Here is an 18,910-nt window from a genome sequence, read left to right on the forward strand (position 1 = left end):
CTTCAGCAAGACACTGAAACCCTAACATCTTCAGGAGCGTTAGACTTTAACTGACCCTGCACTTTGACTTGCATGTGGAAGGGACAAGCGAAAATATGAATTTCTCCTACAGGGGATCAATAGAATATCACAAAAAAACAGAAAAAAAAACAAGAGCAAATAGCAAAAAAAAAACGTGTGAGATTTAATAATCAATCTAAATAATTTCAGTGCGAGGAATGCCATGGGCCAATGTGTCAATAGGTCAAACATGCTTCATTTTTAAAGGAGGGTGCACTCCAGAGAAGATACTGCAACATCAAGTCAAGTGGAGTTTATTGACTCACCTGTGTGACTTTTTCTGTGACATTATGAGTTCTCTCTTTGACCTTTGGTGCTATGATGGTTTTCTCGGATGTTTGTGGAGAATGAGTCTTCTTATCGTTCCCCTCAGTGAAGTTGAGTGCAATCAGAGGGATCTTGTTGATGGTGCTGTACTTGTTGATGTTGGAGTCAGAAGTAGAGCCAAGCAAACTGGACTTTAGATGATTAAAAGGGCCTGGTGGGTTGGGAAAAATAACAGTCACTGTAGAATAACAGTACTCTTGGTAAACATCTGTTGACAGCAGGTTACAGCACACAGTCACCACCAGAGTTGTCACCATCTGTTGGCTTTGAATAGCTTCGGCTTCTCCTTCTATCTTTATTGATAGAAATATTGTATATGGTATGAATGTAGTATAACAAGAGGCACTTGAGCTGCCTAAGGTCCCAAAATAATGAACATTATATATTTATATTATATTAAAAATGAATGAGGTCATTAATTAATTAGGTCATTAATTAAGCTAATTATTGCATTAATCTATGTCAATGTACTTGTCTTCATATAACACATGGTTGGTTGGTATAATATGAACTCTGTATATTAAAGCATTAATGACTTATAGAAGTTTAAAGAAAACCTTATTAATCCTTATTAATCCTTATTAGTATGCGGCTAAGTGGTCCAAAATCTAATCACAACATCTACTCTATAGAGGGAACCTGTGGTGTAACGATTACGTTTTTATCATGTGTTGTTCTTGAGTTATTGTGTTCACAATAATGTGTCTACAGACAGACAGACAGACAGACAGACAGACAGACAGACAAATAGACAGACCGACAGACAGACAGACAGACGTCACCATGATAACATGATGTCCAGCATACCATGTACCATAGCGGTGGGACATAAAAATCAGTTCAGCGAGCAAAAATTAAGTTACACTTTACAGTTAAAAAAAAAGATGCATTCAACTGGTTTCTCAATTTTACAAGAATGTACTTTAAAATGTTTCTAACATACTGTAGAGTTCTGGTCAGTGCAATACCTGAATAAAATTAGAGAGGAATAATGGGAGGAGGCAAAGGTTTTTGCAGAATCCCAAGCCATGACAAGTAGAGACATATTCATTTAGATGCATTTTGTTCATTCAAATACAGACATTTTGTTCATGCAGGTATATTTAAAAGCAATGCTTTTGATAAGCAGTTGATGAGTGCAGGCAGCAAGCTTTCGTTTCAGGATGTGCATACCATTATAGGATTTTTAAGACCGCTGACATGACAAAATCACCACACTGGACTAAGTATACAATCATAACATGTTATTAAATGCAGTAGGCCCACTCGACCTACTCCACCAAAAGTGGATCTCTGATGAGCATTTATGCTGATTGCCTTGCTTGAAAGTCATGCTTCAAAGCAGTGCTGAGCACTGAAAGCATGGACAGAGAACACGTTACCTCTGATATGGCGACCATTGTCTAAAAGCAGCATTTTGTGGTCAGAGCAGATAAAGGAGAAACAAAACTGTGGATGCAGATAATGCTACTGCATATTGGATTAAATTTGTAATAAATCGACAATAATATCCAGACAAGGCAAGGGGAATACGAAGAGAAGTTAAGAAAACTAAAGTTCTGTTTCTAAATCATTAACTATGTAATTTGGTTTGAGGAGAGGTTTTACTTATAGAGGATGCTATCATACCTTCACTTGCATGGCGGTCCCTGAATAGGCTTTTGGAGTTGGAGCTAAAGCCCTCAATGTCGTGGACGGATGAGGCTCGCCTCATGCTGCTGATGCTGCCTCTGGGGAAGGTGTTTGACAGGGAGGCAGAGGACTGGTGCTGCTCCGTCTGGTACAGCTTCTCCCAGGGGTGCTTAGGGGAGGAGTGGTCCAGCGGTTCTGGACCCACGCTAGCCTGGGAAGAGTGGTGGCTCGAGCCGATGAGGGCGTGCGTGTCATTGGCCTCGGCGGGGCTGCAGCTGCCCTTGGTGGGCGAGGGGAAGCTCCTCAGGGGCACAGAGTCCTCGTTCTCTTTGGGCGAGTCCACCATCACAGCATCTGGGTCCTCTTGTGGAAGAGACTGCTTGCTGGTACCCATTAGGCTCAATGCGGCCTGGCGGAATCGGAAGAATCTGCTCCTCCCTAAGCATCAAGGAAAAATTATGGGAAGGCATTTTTATTCGTTGGTGTGCAGCACTAGAAAATAAAAATGAATGCAAAAAACAATGAATGAAAAAAGGTATCCACCCATTTTTTTTTTTACATCCAAGAGAATACAATTCATAGTTAGATAAAAGGAGCTTTCTTCAGCTATAAATATAGAAGGAAAAGTGGAAAATGGTATTTAAAAGATCTATTGCTCACTCAGTGGGAATTGATATCACACTCAAATCACAGTGATTCAGACCCATTTCCAGCAAATGCAAAGGTCATTACAGTGCAGCCAGTGGAGAGCCACACTCTTATTTCCCTGATTATGTGATATTGTATTGTTGGATTTCCATATGCTATGTGCCCCTGATCAAATAGAGGGAGAACAGGCGATAACTTTTGGTTCTGCAATAATCTCCCTAGTCTGTATACTGAAGCTTTAGATGTTTTAATTGAAAAATCAAGGAGAATCAAACATACTGTATGTACTGTACGTCCAATAGCTTGAGGGAAAGAGCAGATTGGATAATGCAATCTGCTCTTTCCCTCAAGCTATTGGACGTACAGTACATACAGTATGTTTGATTCTCCTTGATTTTTATTTATTCTGCTTCATTAATCTGAGACAGGAGCCTGATTTTTGTGCACAGTCACATCTTCAGAGTGGACACAGGAGCATATGTTAATGGCCCCTTGGGATAGGGTGGTGGTTTTGGCTCATTAACAATAGAAAGAGGGTGAAAGTGAGACCTGTCTCACTCGTAAATATGAGGCAGCCATCCTTCAGCACCCTCCTTACATCATGTCATTGCCATCTGTTTCCATTCCCTGGCCACATGCGCTGATGTTACAACAACCTTAGCTTACAATGGAGTCATGACACTCAACAGGCTTCCTGGACAGGAACTTGATGATATCCTGGGCTGGCAGGAGATGTTGACTACCCCCCTCTGCGCCCCTTCTGTACAGGCAGAGAGAATTATCTACACTGTTTCGCTGGCTCTAAGCTTACTTCATACCTGTATGAGATACTTTAATATGGGAAAGTCTGGCTTATACCAATCCAATAAGATGCAATACCAATATGAGATACTGTAATATGGGAAAGTCTGGCCCATACCAATCCAATAAGATGCAATACCTGTATGAGATACTGTAATATGGGAAAGCCTGGCCCATACCAATCCAATAAGATGCAATACCTGTATGAGAGACTGTAATATGGGAAGGTTTGGTCCAATAAGATGCAATTTGCTATGAAGCTGCTCAAGGAATAGTTTGATCACCCTTATGGTATGAAATATAATACTAAGGATCACTTAGGTCAACTGGGCTAAACGATGAAATGATTGCTAAACTCTTCTGTAATGACACCAGACATCATCAGTACACATATACAGTATCTCAGCAACATATTCTGGTATTGTATGGATGCACTCAGCATGTTCTGTACAAGCTAATAGGGCCATATTCACAAAGCCCTCTATGCTAAGTGGCCAATTTAGGACCATGGCCAAATTGTAAGGTTATCTTACCATTGCACACTGACAGTGTTTGCTGTAGGTACTCTGAATTCAGCATCTCAAATTTTTCTCAAATTTTTCTCAAATTTTTAGGGATAAGAAAAACTACTTGATGATAATGGACACTTCTAGAGCCTAATAGATCCCATCTAGCCCATAGATCCTAATGAATTTTCAGGAAACCACAGATGAGAACATAAGAGTCGGTTTTCTGTATTTGCCCTGCAGCTGTAGTGTAATTCTATCATAAAGGAAGCTAGCTGGCCCTGACTGATTTGTACCATTAAGCTTTCCAGGAGTCATTGACTCTAAAAACATTAATTTTCCATCCCATGCAGCAGCCATTTATCTGTTGGAATAACTCGGTATGAAATTAGAATTAAATGGTTCAAAGAGAGGAAGCATAATGAGAAGGACGCTCTTTGGCTACACACAGTTAACCTATCTGACAATAGAAGTTCTAAATTAAAGTAATTGATTGTATTGTCCTGTACATGAGGATGAGGCATTCAATTCTCCATAAATTAATGGCAGAGAGATGCATCCATGTAAAGAACAATGTATCTCTCCACCAAGTCATTTGTAAGTATTGTATCTGATTCCAGGGCTCGGCAGCATGTTAAAATTGCTGAATGCTGTGTTCAGGATGCCGGCTTGGGGAAATAGGGATTACTCTCTGCCAGGCTCTCTCTATTGTGTTAGTTGCTATGATACCTGTCGGCTTATAGCCTACTATCAGCAAGGGATTATAATTAGTCACCCATCGTCCCAAAAATCACTTTTCACATGAGGCCAGTACAATAAAATTTAGGGTTAGGCCAATATATCATTTTGCAGATATTACAGGCTGATATTGGCCTTATAATAAATATTGGACATCGGCCTGTCAGTCACCGCTGATATGGAGATTCCTCCTTGATCACAGTCACACAGAAACCTGCAATTAATTTTTATTTCCCTTGCACATTTTATTTATTGATTTAATTATTCAGTAATGTTTTTTTTTTAAATTAGTGGCTTCATTTAAAAGCAATGTATCCCAGATTTTCCCCTACCATTTAATAGGAGGGGTCCGTCACCCTGCCTTAAAGAGCTGATAACCTGACAAGAATAAACTTCTGGGGGACACACTGAACACACTCATTTTCTGGCATGAAAATGGTCAAATTGAAAGATAGAGAATATCGTCAGAATATCGGCTATTGGCAGCTTCAATACAAAAATACAGGTATCTGCCTTCAAAGACCCATATTGGTCGAATCCAAGTGAAATTACACTTTTGTACCTTACCATGTGCAAAAGACAATGACAAGGTCAAACTTTAAGTGTGATGTGTGCATGTGGTCGGGAGTTACTGCTCAGTCACATCATATGTTTATCTGCCTCATCTAGCCACAGGTCCCCTCAGCAAAGCATGGACACAAGCAATCAACTCTGATTAGTAACGTTAGCAGCACACACACGTGCACACACACACACACACACACACACACACACACACACACAAATTATATACACGCAGACACACGCTACAGCACAAGCAGAATGCCAGTGCCTTGGAGGAATTCATGGTGAGTGAAGTGGATAGCTGTGCTTTGCTCAGTGAGAAGAGATGCTGAGTACCTCCAATGAGAAAGGAGCAGGAATGTCTCACTGACATTTACACCTCCTGACACACATGGGACCCAAATAAATCAAAATAAAGAATGCGGAATATATGCTGTACTTCCAAAAGTGATTAAACAGACATAATGCTAAAAAAAATGTAATGTTTTTCAATAATGAAGATCACGTTATACGAACAGCCCATTTACTCTCTACGCTGAGATATAATCCATTTTGTAAAAAATGCAAATGTAAAATGTACTGTGCTGGCAAACTAAATAATGCAAAGTTTTGTGGGGAAATCAGAAGCCGGCAACATGTTTGGAAATTACACCAGGCATTGCAGGGAATTGAAACTGAATCTCTGGTGCTTACTTAATTAGAGTCTACCAGATGTAGATGAGAATCTGCATGAATAATGTCAATTAGATCCATCCACTTATGTAATTGTCCTTCTACTGAGGAGGAGAGTGTATTTTAGGAATGGTACCATCCCACAAAACAGGCACAAGTCTCATTTGAAGAAACTAAGAAAAATGTCACAACAGATGCAATGCTAAATGTGAGAAAAATTTAGTCAATCTTCTGAAATGGTACTGTGTCGTGCCATAATTCAGTTTAGAAGGTGGAATAAGCTCTTCCCCAGAAGATACTACTATGGAATAACTTTCCAGAAAAAAAAGAAGCGGATGTGGTTACTTTTGGTTTTGGTTTGTCAAAAGTCTCTTTAGATATCTTGGAAATCAATGTGGTTGTGATAAATGAGCACATAATGGCCACAAATCTCCATCCGCTTAATCTTCTTGGGAGTGTATCCCAGCATGCATTTGGTGGAAGGCAGGGAGCCATCATGGATAAGGTCGCCAGTCCATTGCGGGGCAGTATATATATATACAGTATATATACTGTTTATACAGTATATATACTGTATATACCAGTGTTTCCCCAGTCATTTTATTCAGCAGTGGTGCTTGGGGGTAATGTTTTGCTTTGGTTCCTGATTTGTCCCCGTTTTGGTGCCAGTTATGGCTCTAGTGCAGGTTGCAGTGCTAAAAATGTTTTTGCTTTGGACATTTTATCATAATAAACACATCAATACTACATATTAGAGTTGCATTTTTTTTTATGTTTTAGTACAAAATTCAGCTAAATTATACAGTTATTTCCATTTTCCCATTTTCTCTGGCAGTGGTGGTAATTTTCTTACTGTGGTGGTGCACCATGCACCACTGCTGAATGAATACAGAGGAAACACTGTATACTAAATGTAAATATATATACGGTGTAGAATTAAGTATATACATATATGTAAAGTAGAGTACTCACTTTGATCAGACTTTGTGGGGGATGTGTGGTTTATCTTCTCTGTGGAGTCGTCACTTCCTTCATCCAGGATGTAATCAAAGTTTAGGATAAACATCATCACCACGCCCTCCTCGTTCTTCACTGGGATTATGTGAGTGTTGCACTGAAAGTCCGACCCTGAAAGAGAGACAAACTGTCTTTGCCAAAAAGCTGAACCATACCTTATCCTTCAGCTTGTAATTTTATTTATGGCTGCTCCTTGAAATATCTCTAAAAGGGGGCAGTATGCCCCAGGCTGACGTTGTTTTCAGCCTGACACTATAGAAATAGACCATTCTGCCAAAGGGACATTTAACACCAAGAGAAACTACTATCACAATCAGCCTAGTATTTATAGTGGCCATTATTCAGGAACATTCATCACACTGAAGTAAAACATGACTAACACCTCTTATGATTGCATATAATGGATATTTGGAAGAGAGAAGGCAAGTTGATGTGATTTAAAGGTCATTGCCTGGTCATGTCAGAATATATGAAGTGGTACCCATTTAGAGATAAAACAAGTAAGCCCAGGGGTTAAACATGCTTACTGTGTGTGTGTGTGTGTGTGTGTGTGTGTGTGTGTGTGTGTGTGTTTGTGTGTGTCTTAGCATGCATGCGTGTGTGTGCATTTGTGCATATCAGTGAGCAGAAAACTGAAATAGCTTGCAGAGATTGGACTGACATAACACAAGAGCGGCAGTATAGCAGAGACACCAGGGTTTAGCTGAATAGATTGATCAGATTACAGACAACTTGGAGGATTGTAATTTGCTCACATAGCAGAAAGCCATCCATGATATAAACTTTTGTCTTGAGCCAAAAATATAGCAATTTCTAGCCTGCACTGGCCAGCTGGGTCAGCAAAAGCTCTGCTGCCCCAAGGCACAACTACCCAGCAATAAAACTCTCTAACCACTAGAGACTCACTGATAGGAAAACTTATCTAACAATCCAAAAGCTATTGTAGAACTGTGACATTTCACAATGACCATCTCTGGAGTGAGAGATAGCCGCGTGTTTACATGTGCTGGAGGAAATTATGTTATCTATTTACACCAATCTCGAAACTATTTACAACACATAATCTGAAACCACACTCCACATTTAAAAAAACAAAAATCTTTCATCAAATCTTTATAGAGAAGGTAGGGAAGTAGTTTGGCACCCTGAGGTGTGCCGCACTCTTCTTAAAAGGGTTCCAAATATTTTTTAGAAAGGCAAACCAGTGAGACTGTTCTCTTTTAGACAAAGTAAGGCAATTATTTTTCCTCTGTCTGTCAATCCCTCTGCTTATCAGAAGCCAAATGCTTTGGGTTCTGAACTTGTCTTGCACAATCTCTTGTTTTTCGCTTTGATTATGTTTTCTATGGCTTTCAATTAATGTACGAATGAATTAAATTGAATAAAATGAGCTCCTCAGTCCATCCCCTGCAAATGTCAGTCTGTCCATTTGTCTCTCTGTATGCCTGCCTGTCTGTCTGTCTTTCTGTCTTGCTTGTTGTGTTGCTCCCTCCGAACTCACAGAGGACACACATTACCAGTGTTCACAGTAATCTCCTCAGGGCTCACAGACACCCTGCCAGCAGCATTCATTAGCAGTAGGCTTGCTGTCTGACTAAATATAACAAGCTTGGTCTGCCTCAACATGCCAGGATTTTATTGGAGGGATTTTTGCATGAAAACTCCAAGAAGTGATCCTGAATTGTAACCGTAGAAAAATATTCCAAAAGTGATTTGATGAAGAGATGAAATATTAAAAAATACCCAAATTTAGAATTTGAGGTGATGGGTACAATTTAACTCTTCATGTTAAATGATGGGTTTAAATACAATGGCATGCAATAGAACCGAGGCTGCACACTGCACACCCATCTTGTTTGGCGTCATAGGTTCCTGCTTACAGTTTGTTGTAAAATGGGAGAGCAGTGGGATGAGTTAGAGGGATCTGTGAGTCCTTCCCCAGAAAATCCTTTTTTCATAAAACCCACTTTCCTGCACTTCCTGGTAATAACGCGCCATTTTCTACAAAAGGGAACATTTGTTTTGATTTTGGTCCAGCTGCTTAAATGGTATGCTCATTTTTGAGAGCGAAAGAGAAAGTGAGCGAGAGAGAAAGTCATTTGGTATTAATGGCCTTTAATATCTGAAAACTATTTTATATTATAGCTGATAAATGATGATAAATCAGTAAGCCTTTTTTTTTGTCATTTTAAGCAACCCTAAAAACATTACATTTCATGATTTGTTCAAGAATCCACCTTATTGGGTACAAAGTTTCTGAGTTTATGGTATTGTAGTCACATTTGATCATTTAGATAATGAGGTAAAATTGTAATGCCATGTTCTTCACCTTTCCATGACCTCTCATATTGTCATGATGGTGTCATTAGAAAGGATGTCACATTTCTAACCATGTGCTCCCTATTCTATTCTATTCTATTCACACATTATAGGCTTCACAGGATACAGAAATAATGACATAAATATTTCTTGTTGTGGGCGTTTATCGTGTTAGGAGATATATAAATAAGGCATTGTTAGAAATGTGAGTCTATTCCCTTTCTATTGTGCCCACTGGTATTATTGTGTGATGATATGAGAGGATGATATGAGAGGACAGTAAAATATCGTTTTCCCCTTTTTTGTATGGCAGAATTCCAAAACTCAAGGTAAACGAGCTACTAGTTTCTACTGATGCCATTGTATTAATTTGTGAGATTTTTAGCCTTGTGTATCCAAATTCCACATAAGTTGGCAAGACATGGCACCTATCAATCATTGCTCTAACTTAAAGACAGAGCAAGGAGGAGGTGAAGTATGTGGAAATGAAAAATAAGAGTGAAAACTCAACTTTGCTCCTCCTAAATGAATATGTTGGGGAACAGATGCAGATGCTCGGTTTGCTCCATTGCTCAGGCGCGTATGCTTGGTCCGGGCTTTTTGAAGTTCTCTGAATAGAGCAATAACCTATGCATTAAATATTAATTGTTTTTTTAAGTTCTCTGAATAAAGCAAAAGGCATATGAATTAAATATTGTTTTTTGTCATAACAGCATTAGGGTTTCCCTGCAATTACACGCAAAAATGACCACTATTCTTCTTCTTAAACATCCTTTTCTTTACAGAATTTTTCAGTCAATACAAGGATTCTGTGTCTTATGGCCACCTAACATGGTGCACAAGAGTTAGTGATGATGTAACATCACTAACATTATCAAGTGACATTGAGAGTAAAAGTAGAAGGTTATGTGAAATGGAACTGAAAATGTATGTATGAGAAATATAAAGCAGAAGCTGTTAAAAATCACCAATCTGAAAAAAAAAAATTACATATGAATAGTGCTAATGTTTGTTTCAATTCATGACATCCAAGATGAACTCTACAGTATGAAGAACAGCAACCATGGCTTGTGTACAGCCAAAATGGTAAATTCAGCAGAAATATCTCTGGGCTGGAATTTACCTTACCAGATGGAAAAACAATGCCATGCATAAAGGCTAAGCTGTGGGGGTCCCTTCTCATCTGGTCCCCTGCTGAATGTCACCTCTACCAAAACGGATCAAAGGAAGTGCCTCCTCATTTTATAACTGCTATGCTAAATCAGCAGAATTTGGATCGTTACAAATTTGATTACCGCCTGTCCGACCTCAATGTTCCAAGCTAATTTGCCCGCAACGCTCACTTGTCCTTGCAAAGAAGAAGAACTGTTTGAGAATAAAACTGGGAAATCCTTTCTTTCCCTTCACCGCAAATCAGTGGCAGGGTTGGTGGTTGGTGGCCAAGTGATCAGCAGAAGTATTCACGACTTGCCATGGTCATTAGGAGGAATTGTTAGGAGAGACAGCCTCTGACGTTGATTGAATACAACTGTGCAGTTCATTTCCTGCCTGACTTCCAACAAGGGCCAAGTAGTACTTGGTGTGAAAAAATATGTGAACCCCAATCTCAATTCTTTTTCTCAGATTTGAACATTATTATTTAAGTAAATGCTTAAATTCATCCCATAATTAGTAATATTGATAAAGATCAATTGGATGTGCAATTTCTGTGGAATACCTACTTTTTCAAGCAGTTTTAGATTAAATGAACCCTTATGCATGATGCTTTTTATGCATGTTCAAAATAGAGGCGCTGACATGTAGTTTTATAAAGATATCCCAAACACACATTGAGTTCTTTGTCATTATGTGATAAGCCACAGCCACATGCTTCAATCAAAACCAAGCTTTACATTTTGACTCATACTAGAGCCCAAGAGCATGTGTACCAAATTTGATTCAATTTGAATTCAAAAGATGAAGACATACAATTTTCTAGCATTAGCGGTGCCCCCCTTTGATTGATGTTAAATTGCCTTGGCAGACATGGTTTCACCTGCACTGAACAAGTATTGAATAGATATCAAGTTTGATGATGGACAATCTGTTGTGGAGTTCAACCAGTTTTATGATAAGCTATATGGCCTTTCTCAAATTCATTGGTAAATGGCATATTGTTTATCTGAATGGGCCTATTTATAGACCATTGTCCATAAATAGGCAGTCAGTCTGATAATATTGTGTAGTTTATTATGGACATTTCCAAAATGGGAAAAGCCTTGGGGAAATCCATTATTTTCAAACAAAAAACAAAAAACAAATAGTCCATTTGTACAGCAAGGTATGTGAATATGAAAACAGTGTGTATGGTAGATATAAAATGTCATAGGAATACACTTATTTTTTATCATCACTGTGTAGTTAATTTCTCTCTGACATGAATGAGTTAGTGTGATAGGAGTGCATTTTCAACTCATGCCTGCTTATGTTACTTAATAGTATCTACACCGCTAATGTTAAAGGGAGTGTTTGCATTCCTGCTCTTGTTTTTATTTGGTTTTCTTCCTTCTCTACCTTACCATGTCCATATCATGGGGATCACTGATGCCCTGAAAAGGGTCTGTTGACAGAAACGTTGGTCTTTTTTCTTCATAAAATGAGAATAAGTGAGAACACCAGTGTGCTCGAGTAATTCTTTTATATTTAAGTTCATATCATGGGGACTGACAGGAGGACACGGAAAGGTAGATAATATACATCAGTGTTTTTATATGTCATCATTTTCCTTCATAGTTTAGAGTTTCACTGCCTGTGTCATTTTTACAAGGTCTGGCCACGCGCTCCATACCCCTCTTTCAATCGCCTAGCAGGATAACTATCTTTAGATCCTCTCATCTCCCTTCCCTTTGCACTTGACATGGTGAAAGTCTGGCACTGGTGAACACAAATGAGTGTGAGCTGTAGTGTATGTAAGCCACTGGAGAATGTAAGCCTTTCTGGTTTTAGGATATTTATTCATCCTTTCTCAGCACAGTGTAATACTGTACAAACATGGCCAAACATGCCGGACATGGTCAACATCCTCGACAGTGCAGCAGTTTGGTATCAATGAAAGAGGGAATGTCCATTCATTTCAACAACAGGCAGAGCGTTTCTCTGGTAGCCAAGCAGCATATTTACACCTGTGGGAATGGATGGACACTGTATTAAGACTAGCTCCCTTTTCATGATGGAAATTTCATTACAGTAGATTCTATTTCCATCATCAATTATTAAAACATTGCTGCTTAATCAAGCAATCTTGTAGACACTGTATTTTAATGATGCCTCACAGATCAAGCAGGAGTCTTATTCGGATTGCACAGTAAGTTGTATTTAAATCAGCAAAATATATAGTATAAGTAAGCATTATCTTTTTTTACGTTTTGTATCATAATTTAAAAAGAGAAGCTATTTCTTATTCGAACCTTGCTATTTTATTTGCTTTTGATGTATTGGGGCTTCACATTAATCTGAATAAGCTGAGCTGCTTTAGGGAGAAACATGAGTAATATTGTTGAGCACTAATTTTTGTTTTTGTAGCTTGCTACAAATGCACTATCCACAACTACAGCTTTTAAAGAGTACAGCCCCAGACTACTGCCTGGTAGTAGTCTTGTATAATGAAATCTGACATGTTTATTGTTTAGGGCTATTTTGCTTAAGCCAATACGCAACTTCACTGGGGCATAGCCAATCGGGACTGGGGCATGTAGGGAGAGGGCATGCAAGCTAACCCTTTGTTTAGAGTCTTTTGGCCTTGTGGCAATATCTCGCCTCAGTGAGACTGCTGTAAGCTACACAGCCTGGCCTAATTTCATCTTCAATCAGTGTCTCAAAAGCCATCAGGGATAACTAGCAGCTCTAGCTCAATGTGCATCTCATTTGTGTTTCCCGTTATCAATGCATGATATTGTGCTCCATGATCTTCCTATTTAATTCAGCACAAATGTTGTCAGAGAGACTGAATGCAATGGATGTTAAAATATCTTATTAGCACACAGCAACTGATTAAGAGCAAAAAACAGATGGTTTGGAGAGGACTATTAGATTACCTCCTCCAGTATAAGCATCCCATGAGATGGAAATAGCCCATGGATGAAAATTCCTATCGTATGCAAAGTAAGACCTGTATTGTTCAAAGCTCCATCTGCTCCTCCTCACTACTAATAAACTTTGTTTCACATCCTAATTATGGACAGCCGTGCTAGCAAACTATCCCTTTGTAGAATAAATTATGCTCATTTTCCTATAATTAACCTGATTTATCACTACTATTTTTTCTCTTTAAAATGAACTGAAGTTACAGTACTGTATGCTATCTACATTTTCCACAGTGAAAATATGGAAATCTTCTCTGTGCTGTGAACTGATGTCATATTAAACCTGAACTGCGTTTATTGTTTGTAGTTGCATTTATTTTGTAATTCAAACTTGGACAGACACTCTAATAAATGCATGGAAACCTGATGAAGGAAAGCTCGGTATGTTTCACCACATACCGTGAGAAACCAAAGAGGGCTGAGAATGATGAAAAATGGATGTGCTCTTTTAGAGGGCAGCCATCCAAGTCTCCTGCAGCACACCTTGTGCACTGTAGGCACTCTGTGTCCCCTGTCCTCTCGCTCCCCTGCTACCAAACCCTCAGCAGGGGTAGAAGGCCCTTCAGTGCCCTCAGTGGGGAGTCACCTATGAAACCCTGCACCCACGCATACCACATGTCCCAGATCATTCAGCACGGTTAGCTAAGCTGCCGCGGTTATGTAGCCATTATCCATTTAACTTCGCTGCGCTGCGTGGTGTCAGCTTCCTTTTGTTAAGACTCATTCAGTTACAAAGTATTATTACACCCCGTGGAATAGGATAGTTTTACAAAGCCATCAAGGGAAAGCATTTATCTCATTGATTATGCATTATCTTTGAGAGGAGAAGGCATGTGCGCTACCTTCCCTCACGACCTTCTTGGTTGTTCAGATACAAGGTAACACAAAAATATAAAGAAATGCCCTTGTGATAAAGGCCTTTGCTGTGCTCCAATGGTTTCCATTGTCCCACTACTTTTAATTTCTGAGCATACGCATAAGCAGCTTAACTTTTAGCCTTTGCGGAGCAAAGAGCCAAAGCTTTGTTGCTCCTGATGTCACCAGGCTTCCTCAAATCCTGACAGTGCTTTTCAAGATTTCCAAACGGTGGTTATAGACAGGAGGGGTAAAACAAACTGTCACACTGCAACTATTCTAAACATTGACATTTAATGCACATCAAGAGATTCTAATAGAACCAATATTTTGTGTGGCTATTTCAGAGAGAGAGAGAGAGAGAGAGAGAGGGAGAGAGAGAGAGAGAGAGAGAGAGAGAGAGAATAATTGCCATACATGATGTACAGTAATATTGGTTAATAGTGTTTGAAGTTCAACCTATCAGAGCTAATGCTGGTTTATTTTCTGTTCTCTTTAAACATTGCGGCGTGATTTGTGATGTGGAGTAGGTGTGTGGAAAATGGAGGGATTTAGAAAAAGGACCAGTTTAATATGAAGGATTAACTGATTTGCATGGGCACCGATAATTTAAAATGCAGTTAAGAGAGGAGACATGGAACACAACCACTTTCCACCCCATCAGCTTCAATTTGTAGACAACTAGCTTGAATCAATAGGGCCACTGCTCTCAAAGATGCCATAAATGTTTCATTTGCATTCCCCTATAGCTGTGGGAGCGTGTGGATTGTGTCCTCTATACCAGTTTAATGCATTTACTCTGTAAGCTGCTCATTCCCAGTCACCACACTGTCAGCCCTGACATCTTTATTCATGAGCACAGCTCACTGTAGATTCCTCTGAGGAGTATTAAGAGTCATGTCTTGAAGCCTTGATGCACACCAGGGAGGATTGGGAAGAGACAGGGAGCAATGATTATGTTGGAAGGTTTCTATGGCTCCTTAGTCTGCCATGCTTTAAACATTACAGGCACATGAAGTTTAGACAGACTACAGCACATGGAGGATGGGAGGATGGGAGACTAACTGAAGTCGCTTTGAAATCCTACTTGTCAAGAGCCGAGTGGTAGAAGTCCTCACCAGCAGTCCCCAGAGTGCTGTGTGTAATTGTCTTGCAGGTTTTCTTAGACAATCTATTCTAGCGGAGTAGCAGCTGGTTTAGGGTTTCCTCCTGATTAGTAGAAAAATGCCTAGACTGATGGCTGCTGATGGTAGATTAAACATGTATCCATGGCCTAGAATTTCATCAAACTCACAATGAAAAATTCAAGCCCTGGCTCTTCTTCAATGATTAAATAAAATCCTATGGCTCTTTTTTCCAGGGTACACTCTCCATACACTACTGCTTGTAGATTCATTGGAAGACACTCTACGAATTGAAATGTGAGTTCAAAGCAGGAATATCGCAAAGCAGCAACGGTTGCTTTTAAACTAGTGCAAACTATTTTTTAAATTTAAAAAAAACCTGCACGCTCTACAAGAGGAGTACTTTTGCATTGGCTTTGAAGGGCTATATCATGGTGACCACAAAGAACTGTGTGAGAAGATGGCAGGAGGTGGCAGTCAATCTGGGGATTTATGTCACTGAGCAGTAACATCATTCTAATTCTCTCTGACTCAGGATTGCTGCCTCTGCTGTACACCATTCATACCAGGGCTAGGATTTGGCCAAAAGTGAATGACAGACCAATGACAAACAGCAGTGTTGGACCTCAAAGGCTAAAATGGTTAGCATTAAGGACAGAAAAGCTGACAAAGCTGTATTACATGTAATGTATGGATTATTGATAAACATATAATATTACTATAGATTAGTAAATTGATCCCTGTATTATTTTATCGAATCAATCTGTCTAATGAACGCTATACCTTTACTGCAAACTACAATATGGGTGAATGCATCATGCATGTATCGCATCTTAAATACACATTGACATTATTTGATTTTTAAATGTGTATAGCAAGTGTATTTATGGTAAAGTATGTCCTCATTAAAGCAGAGTAGGGTTGACAGGGCAGCAGGTGAGCTTTGGACTCAAATGAACTCTCTGTCTCTTTCTACTACAGTCTCTCACTCTGCCGTCTATTGTACGTATCTCAGTCACAAGACTAAGAGGAGATACAAGCCACCATTTCAACAGCCAGTGTTTGAGTCACCCACGCTCATGATGCTGTGAAATAAGGCGCTTGCCAAAAAAAACAAAACAGCGCAGTATAATTCCACCTCTGTAAGGTCTTAATAAGTTGTCATGTGCAGCTCTTTGCTGTAACGCAGTGACTTTTTGATTATCAATCTCCCTTTCCCTTCCTTTACGGAGTTCACAATAACATTATTATAATACAATTCTCACACAGCACCTTACCCCTCAATGAAAACAATGAACGGGAGCCAGATCAAAATATAGCATTGTTTTGATATGGATATACTGCAGCAAAGACACTGCTTATGTTTACCATGCAAGAAAGCTCTTAAATTCTGTTGTTATATCCCTCTTGACATATGAGGGAGGATCAAAGCTGTATATATACTTTCACAAAGTACATGAATAATATACACTACAAATACATTCAGCAACTGCAACAATAAGAGAGACGCTTAGCGGAGTCGTTTTAGAGCTGACTGTCCTTATTGTTTTGCTCTATCAAGGGCAATGTCTACCCCTCATCTTGTAACTGACTCTGGCTGGTCAGTACCAGACTGACAGGCCACGTTATGGAATGGACATATTGAGGAGCTGTGGTGGGTGCTCTCTCAGGGACAACATGTCACAAAGACCCCTCTCCGCTTCGGGGTATGCTGTGACAGCTGCACCGTTGTGCCAGGTCACTGACTCACCATCCTTACGGTGGTAGGTGATCTCCACCTTGCGCTCCTCTGATCCCAGCACAGCCTGGGACACCTGGCTGATGGCGTGTCCGTCGGTCAGCTGGCCGTGGAGGAAGTCACAGGTGCACGGCTTCTGCATGATGTCTGGTCTCGAGAAGCCAGTCATCTCACAGAAGCCATCGTTGCAGTATATGATTGCACAGTTCTGCACCCTGGCATTGGCTATCACAAATTTCCGATCTGCATGAAAAAACAACAAAAAAACAACAATTGTCTATGAATGCACTGTAGACTGCCTACTGTGGTACATCTAGCCTCATAGCCTACATCATGGTGTCATGTCACAAATAAAAACAATGTATATCAAGTTCACCATGACCATCACTATCAAACATCTTTTTAATAAAGCTGTACTACTGTATATAGCAGCATAGTTACTCCACCAATACAATTTAAAATTTAATAAAAACCTTAATAAAACAATGCAGGCAATAACTCAACAATTCCATCTCTCTTTTGTTTGTCTTCTTATCCAAGAAAATGTTCTTCAATTTCTATCTGTTTTCAATGTAACAAACTAAGCAATTTTAAAATTAGACAAACTTAAAGATTTTTACTCATTTCACGGGTTAAGCAAAGTAAGCAAATTGAGTTAGTAACATTCGCTTATCTAGTAGTAGCCTAGGTAATTTCGGTCGCACATCATGGAAATACTTACTCTGACCCTCGAATTTCCGAATTATTATTCCAAGGAAGGTGTTTTGTGGCGCTACGTGACCTCTTCGTACAGGCATGTTTGGGCACGGAATATCCCACGATCTTCAGTAAAAGCGCCTTCGCAAGTAAATCCCGAAGTTACAGTAGTTGGCTCTCGACGATATTTCCTTTACCACAAACCATACTCGGCGCAAGCACTCATTCCACTTTAAATGACCTTTCCTGGTTTCTCCAAGGAGTTATTCAGCCTGCATGCGTACCGGAGCATTTAAATGCCTCCTCGCCGAAACGCATGGAATCGGGGAGGATTGCTTGGGTCAGATCCAGCTCGCAAACCATTTCTCGTTGAAGATGGATGCGATCTTGACGTCCTCGGTAGTGCTGTGTTGGACGCTTACAGCGGACAGGGGTTGATATGCCAAGGGGAGTGACGTTGCTCCCAGGGGGCTTAGTTTCCTCCACCTCGGGTAAGGTTAATTCCCAGCCTTGTGTAGTGAGATGTGGCATAATCGGAAACGCAGTTCGCAAAGGTTTATTTCGAATTTTGTGCTTTATAATCTGTTGCGCATTTTATGGCAAGAACAATGTGATTTTGCTGAAAACCGAATTATTCCTGTATGTTGTGGAAGGTTGTGTTATTTATGTCTTATATCGTTTGGATTCCACAACTTTGCAAAAATGTGTATAACAGATAAGATGAACTGGACTGAGCCGCTGTCCGTGGTGCTGAAGTTTCAGTTCCACCTAATGGGAGTTGGGAAGCAGTACTTCACTGAATGTACTGTACAGTCGCCTATACTCGTGTTGTGCATTAAAATACTTCTCCCTTGTAGATTATGTTCTCTCAATCATTCATGATATTTTGATGAATGGGTACATTCAGACCAGAGAAATATAAGTTCAGTCAGTCTCTGCAGACTGCAGCCTACAGCCAGGCGGTGTAAAAAATGAAAATGTGTGCATAATGCAAAACCCTACTTACAGTGCTGGAACATCTGCCCCAGTATTTCAGCAGGAGCTCATCATCCATCTGGTCCATTGAGAAAACAGGTTGAATGAAAGCAAAAG

The 18,910-nt window shown here is 39.8% G+C and overlaps 1 protein-coding gene across 1 annotated transcript in view; it reads right to left on the minus strand.

Moving 5' to 3' along the window:
• kcnh7b (potassium channel, voltage gated eag related subfamily H, member 7b) overlaps positions 1–17,919 on the minus strand; it is a 34,486-nt gene extending 16,567 nt beyond the window's left edge. Inside the window, exons 1-5 of the mRNA XM_071913715.2 lie at positions 17,844–17,919; positions 17,135–17,365; positions 6,921–7,076; positions 2,017–2,457; positions 327–538 (exon numbers count right to left, since the gene is read on the minus strand). Of these exons, the coding sequence (XP_071769816.2) occupies positions 327–538; positions 2,017–2,457; positions 6,921–7,076; positions 17,135–17,365; positions 17,844–17,919 (1,116 nt within the window). The remainder of the gene's footprint in view (positions 1–326; positions 539–2,016; positions 2,458–6,920; positions 7,077–17,134; positions 17,366–17,843) is intronic.
• Positions 17,920–18,910: the final 991 nt, after the last annotated feature.

This window comes from Centroberyx gerrardi, chromosome 10, assembly GCF_048128805.1.
Source record: "Centroberyx gerrardi isolate f3 chromosome 10, fCenGer3.hap1.cur.20231027, whole genome shotgun sequence".
NCBI classification, from domain to species: Eukaryota; Metazoa; Chordata; class Actinopteri; order Beryciformes; family Berycidae; genus Centroberyx; species Centroberyx gerrardi.